The 8,934-nt window shown below is 45.1% G+C and overlaps 1 protein-coding gene across 1 annotated transcript in view; it reads left to right on the forward strand.

Moving 5' to 3' along the window:
- Positions 1–8,934, forward strand: part of LOC129821861 (serine/threonine-protein kinase D2-like) — a 38,951-nt gene that overhangs the window by 21,579 nt on the left and 8,438 nt on the right. Inside the window, exons 2-3 of the mRNA XM_055879563.1 lie at positions 8,448–8,586; positions 8,876–8,934. The exon at positions 8,876–8,934 is cut by the window's right edge and continues 73 nt beyond it. Of these exons, the coding sequence (XP_055735538.1) occupies positions 8,448–8,586; positions 8,876–8,934 (198 nt within the window). The remainder of the gene's footprint in view (positions 1–8,447; positions 8,587–8,875) is intronic.

An 8,934-nucleotide genomic window follows, 5' to 3' on the forward strand; every position in this document is an offset into this window, starting at 1 on the left:
TCCAAAATTAAAACCACTTGGAGCTGATTTCCTGGTGTTTTTAAAGTATTTTATGTCCAAAAAAGAAAATTCTGTAAAAAAAGAAAAATAATAATTTGCTCAGAAAACTTGGGGGGCCAAATAAAACCACCTGCGAGCCAAATTCGGCCCGCGGGCCACCAGTTGGGGAACCATGCCAAAGACTGTCCCCTCTCTCTCTTGCTTTCTCTCTGTCTGTGATGTCTTCGACAAAGTCCCTCTCTATCTGTCTGTGAGGTCATAAACACAGTTGCTCTTTCTGTGAAGTCATAAACACAGACCTCTCTGTTGGTGTGAGGCCATGGTGTAAGCACTGTAGAATGCTATGAAGGCTCGAAATGAGAGTTTTTCCTCAGAGAGGTCACCATAAAAACACTCACATGTCTGATCCCTCTCAGGGATACCACTTTAATAATGTCGGGGGGGTTGGGGTTTTGCCTCGCATCGTGTTGTTGTTTCCTGTTACGGCTTTGTGTTTTACTGAGTGAACCCACATGAAAAAATACTACAGTTTACTGTAGAATACTACAGTACTTTCAATAGAATTCTGAAAGTACTGTAGTATCCCTCGATTGTGTACTACTTACTAAAGAATGTTGTAGTATATTGTAGAATACTATAAAAAATGCTAAAATAGTATCCATAAAAAAACACTGGAGTAAATACTACAGTAATGTCCCCAAAAACGCTACACTTTTTTAAAACTGTAGTAAATACTACAGTATTTAATTTGAGTATACCCTGTGCAGTCCCCTCCCCCAAATCCCGATTATTGCCACCCATATGTGAGAAACCTACAGTACATGCCAAGTATAGACAATATACTGTGTTCCCTATATGTTATAGGAAAGAGAAGAAGCTCTGGAAAATATTCCCTTTTAACATTTCTCCAGTAGGTTTCCTCAAGGAGAAAGCCTCCACTTCTATGTCAAAGATAATAAAACAGAAACACTATAGTAAATACATGCCTCATTTCCCTGTTTGTTTTCCAACACAATTTCATCCTATCCTATTCTACCATATGATCACATGGCAGTGATATGTCTGGTCAATCCAAGACAGGAGCTGAAGTGAAACGATTTAGGGTTTGATTAAATCCGTAGCACGTTGTAGCTAAATTTACATTTAAATGTAAATGTTCCCGTATTAACGGAGTTTGCATTCACTGTAAAAACTGCACATTCGGCTCAATCGGAAATTACCTTTTCATTTCAATTGAGCGATAACACGGATTGAATCTAATCAAACCCTTAGCCTCAAGAGAGAAGAGAAAGAGATGGAGAGAAAATTTGTCAGAAGCCAGGCCAGAATCAGGACAAAGAGCTCTCTGCCAGAGGCTACTGAATCCAGGCTGGATCACAACAGATGACCAGGAGGTCAGGTGATAGCACTGTTAAAAGAAACATGGAAGAAAATAAACAAACAAACAGATCGAGAGCAGCGATGTGGAGCGGGCTGCTTATGAAGCATGACGTAATTTTGTCTGAATAGAATATATTGTTCTCTGAGCTCCCATTTCAAAATCAAAGAGACTTCTCCATGACACCCATCCTATTCATTTGTTTGTACAGTGTGTGTGTGTGTGTGTGTGTGTGTACCCTTGACTTTACTATGTTTGTTTTGAGTGCTGACAGTTTTTATATTTTTGATGTATGTTTATTTTCATTACTCGTGTTTGGACAATCTACCCTCTGCCCAAGATAAAGATTCTAAACTCAGCAAAAATAGAAACGTCCTCTCACTGTCAACTGCATTTATTTTCAGCAAACTTAACATATGTAAATATTTGTATGAACATGACCAGGTTCAACAACTGAGACATAAGGGGGGGGGGGGGGGGGGGGGGGGGCGAAATCAAAAGTAACAGTCAGTAACTGGTGTGGCCACCAGCTGCATTAAGTACTGCAGTGCATCTCCTCCTCATGGACTGCACCAGATTTGACAGTTCTTGCTGTGAGATGTTACCCCACTCTTCCACCAAGGTACCTGCAAGTTCCAGGACATTTCTGGGGGGAATGGCCTTCACCCTCCGATCCAACAGGTCCCAGACGTGCTCAATGGGATTGAGATCCGGGCTCTTTGTTGGCCATAGCAGAACACTGACATTCCTGTCTTGCAGGAAATCACGCACAGAACGAGCAGTATGGCTGGCGGCATTGTCATGCTGGAGGGTCATGTCAGGATGAGCCTGCAGGAAGGATACTACATGAGGGAGGAGTATGTCTTCCCTGTAATGCACAGCGTTGAGATTGCCTGCAATGACAACAAGCTCAGTCCGATGATGCCGTGACACACTGCCCCAGACCATGACGGACCCTCCACCTCCAAATCGATCCCGCTCCAGAGTACAGGCCTCGGTGTAATGCTCATTCCTTTGACGATAAACGCAAATCCGACCATCACCCCTGGTGAGACAAAACCGCAACTTGTCAGTGAAGACTTTGTCAGTCCTGTCTGGTCCAGCGACGGTGGGTTTGTGCCCATAGGCGACGTTGTTGTCGGTGATGTCTGGTGAGGACCTGCCTTACAACAGCACTACAAGCCCTCAGTCCAGCCTCTCTCAGCCTATTGCGGACAGTCTGAGCACTGATGGAGGGATTGTGCGTTCCTGGTGTAACTCGGGCAGTTGTTGTTGCCATCCTCTACCTGTCCCGCAGGTGTGATGTTCGGATGTACCGATCCTGTGCAGGTGTTGTTACACATGGTCTGCCACTGCGAGGACGATCAGCTGTCCGCTCTGTCTCCCTGTAGCGCTGTCTTAGGCATCTCACTGTACGGACATTGTAATTTATTGCCCTGGCAACATCTGCAGTCCTCATGCCTCCTTGCAGCATGCCTAAGGTACATTCACGCAGATGAGCAGGGACCCTGGGCATCTTTCTTTTTTTGTTTTTCAGAGTCAGTAGAAAGGCCTCTTTAGTGTCCTAAGTTTTCATAACTGTGACCTTAATTGCCGTCTGTAAGCTGTTAGTGTCTTAACGACCGTTCCACAGGTGCAAGTTCCTTAATTGTTTATGGTTCATTGAACAAGCATAGGAAACAGTCTTTAAACCCTTTACAATGAAGATCTGTGAAGTTATTTTTTACGAATTATCTTTGAAAGACAGGGTCCTGAAAAAGGGACGTTTAGTTGTTATTGACAGCGTCAACATGGTGGACACTTGGAGAAAGGGACAGTGTGCCGTCTGTAGGACATTTTCTGATGAGGTCTGGCTGCTATAGGGACTGCAATAGGGTCATCTCTCTCCCTTCTACTCTTTGTGTGACTCAAAACATAGTCCAGTCAGTGAGAATAGAATGAGAGAGAATAGATCCTGTACAATTGATTTAGTTGATCTCACTTGATCACTTGATCTCCCTCCCCTCAGTCACAGCAACATGACTTCCGTCGGCTAATTGAGGGAAATGAACCCGCCTCGCTGGTGGACACATTTCTCCCCATGTTTGTTGGACTTCTGAACAGCGGGGCAGGAAGAGGTCAGACGGCTGGAGATGACATACGTGGCAATGGCATCGTTGCGTATTAGCGACAACCTGAGGTTCTCCGTCGAGATTGACTGGGGTCAGAATGAGCGGTTAGAAAGATTCTTCAATTCCTGTCATCCTGACGGGTTGGAGGCATGTCTGGTGTTTTACCTTGGGCTAGGCAACTCTTCCTCTGAAGCAGTGGATGATGGGGATGGAAAAAGCAGGGAGGAGAGAGAGAGAGGAGGCAGAATTGAGAGAGTGGAGGAACCAGGAAAGAGGGGAGGAGAGAGAGAGAGAGAGTAGGGCAGGAGAAAGTAGGAAGGGGGAGGAAAAGCAAAGGAGGAATATGGCAGGATAGAGAGGAGGGCCTCCATAATTGATCAGTCAGTCATAATGAAGGCATTGGCCCGAGGAGGAGCAGACGGGAAACCTGATCCTTGGCAACACAAAGACGCCGGCTAGAGACGCAGCCCTGTCTCCAGGCAAACGACCTAACTCAATCTGCCAACAGATATGATTGCACCCGCTCCCATTGTCTGAATACATACTGCACAAACACGCCTGTGCAAATAAATACTCACATAGCCTACATGCATTTAGATATAGACTGCTCAGAAGCTCAGTACACTATGCTGCCCATACGCTATGCTAACCCAGATACTGGGAAAGAGAGAATGTCTTGTTACCCACACCACAAGTCGCTCCACTTAAAAGTAGAAGAGCAAGGCCAATGAAAAGGGAGGTTTGGTTATGTCATCTGGCCGAGGTGTCAGACTGTTAATGCATGAAACAATACTACATCGTTGCCCAGGTTAAGTTTGGCCCAACCAAATTGGCTAAAGACGCTGGCAGTCAGGCTAATAATATTATTATCATCGGCATCGAGGCATGGAGACTAGCAGCGCTACAGTGTGAGGAGGAGGCAGTGTTGAGAGCATTGGAAGCTGCCCAACGCCTAGGTTTGCCTCAGTAGAAGCACGGTAATTGCCCTAGGACGCCTAGCAGGGCGCTTCGTGTGGATCGACTGGGGCCTGTCTTCGGGTGGGAAGGCAGTGGCTGCGGAGTCGTGTCTGCAGCAGCAACACGGCAGGGTGTGGTGTACTGGGATAGTGTGACAGCGTGTTGTGATTAGGGCCCACCACTGTGGTTTGGGAAGATGGACGTTATAACATTGAGTAGGTCTGTGGTGACAGCGTTCTGGTCCTATAGCAGGTCTGCGTGTGGTGTTGACTAACAGAGTTGGAAGGTTAGTGTGGGAGCAGTAATGATGGGGGGTCCTTTGTGGTTCTGGGTATTGGGACCGGTCTGGAGTGGGTCTCACTGTCTGTGTTGTTGACTCCTGCTCAGCAGCAGTAGTAGCATGACCCAGCTGGGTGTGGTTGGCTAACAGTGTTGTGTTGTTTGGCAGGGAGACGAGCGAAGCTCTTGGCCTCCCTCAGATGTGATGTTATTGATTCCCCACTGGGAGAAAGAAAGAGGGTGTGTTTGGTGAGCAGCAGAGACAGAAACAGAGGGAGTGTGGGAGTGTGTAGTGTTGTTTTTACAGCTTGTTCTTTTGTTGTTATATATGTAGACATTTTAAATACATGGCATTATTAGTATTTTTCTCTCCATTGCATGAATAAAGTCATCTGTCATCAGGGCAAAGGGTGGCTACTTTGAAGAATCTCAAACATAAAATATATTTTGATTTGTTTAACACTTTTTTTTCTCTCGTTACTCCATGATTCCATATGTGTCATTTCATAGTTTTGATGTCTTCACTATTATTCTACAATGTAGAAAATAAAGAAAAACCCCTTGAATGAGTAGGTGTGTCCAAACTTTTGACTGCTACTGTATGTATTTATATTGCTGTTGATTGGTTGACTATGGCTTTCCAAATCTCCCAACAGTGCTATTTATTGGGTTCATTTGAGCTAAATGTGATTTTTTTCAGCCATTCCTGAACCTGTGACCAAAAACAAGCTACAAGCTAAGTAGGGGCAATACCAGAATAAGTGATCTAATAATTCTGTCTCTTCGTAGCAAAATCTGCAGAGCTCAGATCGTTGTGTGCCCCATATACATAACGTCTGTTTGTGGCAAGAAATGTGTATAATCATTTAAATTGGAAAAAACTTCAGTTCTGAATGAAACGTTGTTTTGCGTATCAGTTCGTAAACCATGTGGCATGGAATCGGCATGTCAAGAATCTCTTTCCAACTATTTTGCAACCGCTGTCAACATTTTGGTCCTCCCCCCAACAAAAAGTTGCTAATTCTGGTCTTTGATAAGGGGGAAAAAAACAAGTTCCCTATCTTCTCCCCCTTCCGCTTCCCTCTTCCTGTTAGTGTGTAGGGTCTGGCCAGATGGGCTGTAGGGTGGAATCATGGGAACAACCAGGGCGGAAAAACAACAGGAGAGGGAGAGAGAAGGAGAGAGACAGATGCTGAATACCAAACCAGTCCCTTCCCCTCTCTCTCCAGCCCTCCATTTGCACTTTTATACGTGTTTTTAAGGGCGCCTCTGCCATATGCACAAGTGTCCCAAAACTGAGGGAGTGAAATTGATCGAGGGTGTACAGTAGGGTCTAGGCTGCGAAGTGCTAACCCCAACACCCACCGTGATGTGTTTGGAGTTTGCGCAATTTCATGCTAAATGATGGAGAGGCGTGCGTGATTATATGCCACGTGCATTTGTTTGCGTCTGGCTGTCGAGGCGTGACACGTCACACACGAAACACCTCCCAAATGAAACGTTTAATGGTTCCTGAGGTCAATACGGTATATTGTAAAACGACAGGGAGAATTGTCCTTTTGAATTTCACGCTCGTTTCATCATGTGGAATATGGAATTGCATCATTCGAGTCACGAGTGCTTCCAGAAGTGGATGGGTTTCTTTGATATTCTTCTCGCCAGTCTGGAAGTCGACAACGGATGGCCTTCCGGGTGAGGTGGTAGGGGGCGAGCGAGAGGTAGCGCCTGCTTTCTCTTGACCAGCTCCATTGCTCTAATGTTACAGTATGTACGTTCCAGCATGCAGGCCTTCTCTCCTAGTAAACGAGTAACGCTATCCCATAACCCCATCATCCCTTTGACACGCCGAGTAAATAAGTTGAACGTACCTGTGCCACGCCTCATATGGGAGAGGTCACCACCTCGCTGTTCTAGATGACCCAGAGACACCAAGTCCCTTAATAACATTACCAGCATGCTGCATTTTATGCCACCATCAAGCAATCCTATTTCATAGGCCCATATACTGTGCGTGCCAACTGTTTTATACATGACCCTGGGGATTCTTGTGGTGCTGGGTGAAGTGGTCATGTCCCAGCTCTGTTGACCCGTGCCCTGTAACATGTATAGTGCTGCTGAACCAGACTATATTAACTATTCAGGAGCACAGGGCTGTCCATACAAACCACTAGCCTCGCTTAGGTGGCATTGACTGACGCATTCATAACTGCCAGGGCACTTTTGGAAGTTGTGTGTGTGTGTGTGTGAGTGTGTGAGAGAGACAGGGGTATAGTGTTACCCCTGTGGCTTTTTCGATGTGTTCTGTCTGTTACATACAGAGCACCCCTGCCCATCCCCGTATGATATAGAGTTGTCTATTATCTATCCTGTTGCCTGGTCACTTTACCCCTAGCTATATGTACAGTACATAGCTACCACAATGACCTCGTACCCCTGCGCATTGACAAGGTTCTGGTACTCTGACTCGGTTCTGGTACTCTGACTCGGTTCTGGTACTCTCTGTATATAGCATGTACATTTTTTACTCGTTATTGTTATTCGTTATTCCCTGTGTATTTATTCCTCGTGTCACTTTTTCTATATATTTAAAAAAAAACTTTATCTCTGGAAAAAGTAAGCATTTCACTGTTAGTCCACACCTGTTGTTTACGAAGCATGTGACAAATAAAATTAGATTTGATTGTTGCTTCTCAGTTCTGTTGCTCGGGGAAGGGTAATCTTAACACTGTCCCCCAGTCAGCTGTGAATTTGATTTGACAGCTGGTCACTGAGAAACCTTCATTTTGCACCATTTTGAATGTCTCTTTTTCGAAACTCTCTGTCAATACCTTTTAACCGCTTGATATCTGAAATATTATTTTGGATTACATACAGTGGGGTCTGAAATGATTGCCATGGCCTTAAGACACGCTCACCTCTCGCCGTTACCAATGACAAGAGAGGTTAGCGTGTCCTAGAGGTGTGATCTTTGACCCTCTGAAACGTTCTCACTCATCGTTGTTCCCGATTCATTCAGGATTTTCCGTAACTATTGTAGTATCCACATGAATGTAAAGTGTATAGAAACATATTCTATTCTTATTTACACTGAAAGTGACTCCAAAATGACACAGTGCATTATTCACCATTTAAATTCTATTGGGCACAAAGTCATTTGAAAACATTAGCACATTTATTTAAATTATTTATTTAATATAGTCATTATTGCTCATCTTTATCAAGGGTGTCAATTATGTTGGAGCCCACTGTATGTGTGTATGTGTTTGCCATGTGACCAGCATGGTTTCCTCAGAATAGTGAGTGTGTGTGAGAGGCCACACACACAACAGGAAACGGTTAATTACCCCCCTTCCCCCTAACTCACCACCCAGTTGCAAGGTGTGTATGTGCGTGTCTGCCCCCCCCCCCCCCCCCCCCCCTCTTCTCTTTGTGCCATCCTTAACGCTTCACTAAGTGAGTCGAGTTTTCCACTGGGGGCACACCTGCAGCCTGTCACTATGCAAAAAAAATCTGTTTTGTCAGCATTTATTTAACAACTTGGGTGTGACACCATGTAGCAATTCCATAGACTTCACATGATATGTCTCTTCTTACTCTCATATGCGTTATGATGGTACATCAGTGTCTCCAAAATTACCCTGGTTTTAGAGATGGTGAAATGATTTAAAAAAAGATATGAATGAGGTATTCATCTCTTCTTTCTGTCTGTCTGTCTGTTGTAGTTCCCAGAGTGTGGCTTCTATGGCATCTATGACAAGATCCTGCTATTTAAACATGACACAGGCACCAACAACATTCTGCAGCTGGTCAAGGCTACCCAGGACATCCAGGAGGGAGACCTGGTGGAGGTGGTACTCTCTGGTGGGTAGCAGTCGCTCATCCACTTCTGCTCTCTTTTCATCCACCCATCCTCGTCTCCCTTACTCATCCTTTCATCCACCCGTCCTCTTCTTCCTGCTCCCCTCCTCTTTTTTTCTCTCTGATCCTCTCGTCCTCTTATTCCTCCGAACCCTCTCCGTCTCAACTCCAAAATGCTGAAGTATAAAACATATTCACAGACAGTGTATCATTGCTAATGTGTTTGACAGGTTGATACCCAGGTTGATGCCCAGACTGACTGTTGTGTTCTCTGTGTGTCGTCTGTCTGCAGCTGCGGCCACATTTGAGGATTTCCAGATCCGGCCTCATGCCCTGAACGTCCACTCGTAC

The sequence above is a fragment of the Salvelinus fontinalis genome, chromosome 24, assembly GCF_029448725.1.
Source record: "Salvelinus fontinalis isolate EN_2023a chromosome 24, ASM2944872v1, whole genome shotgun sequence".
NCBI lineage: Eukaryota > Metazoa > Chordata > Actinopteri > Salmoniformes > Salmonidae > Salvelinus > Salvelinus fontinalis.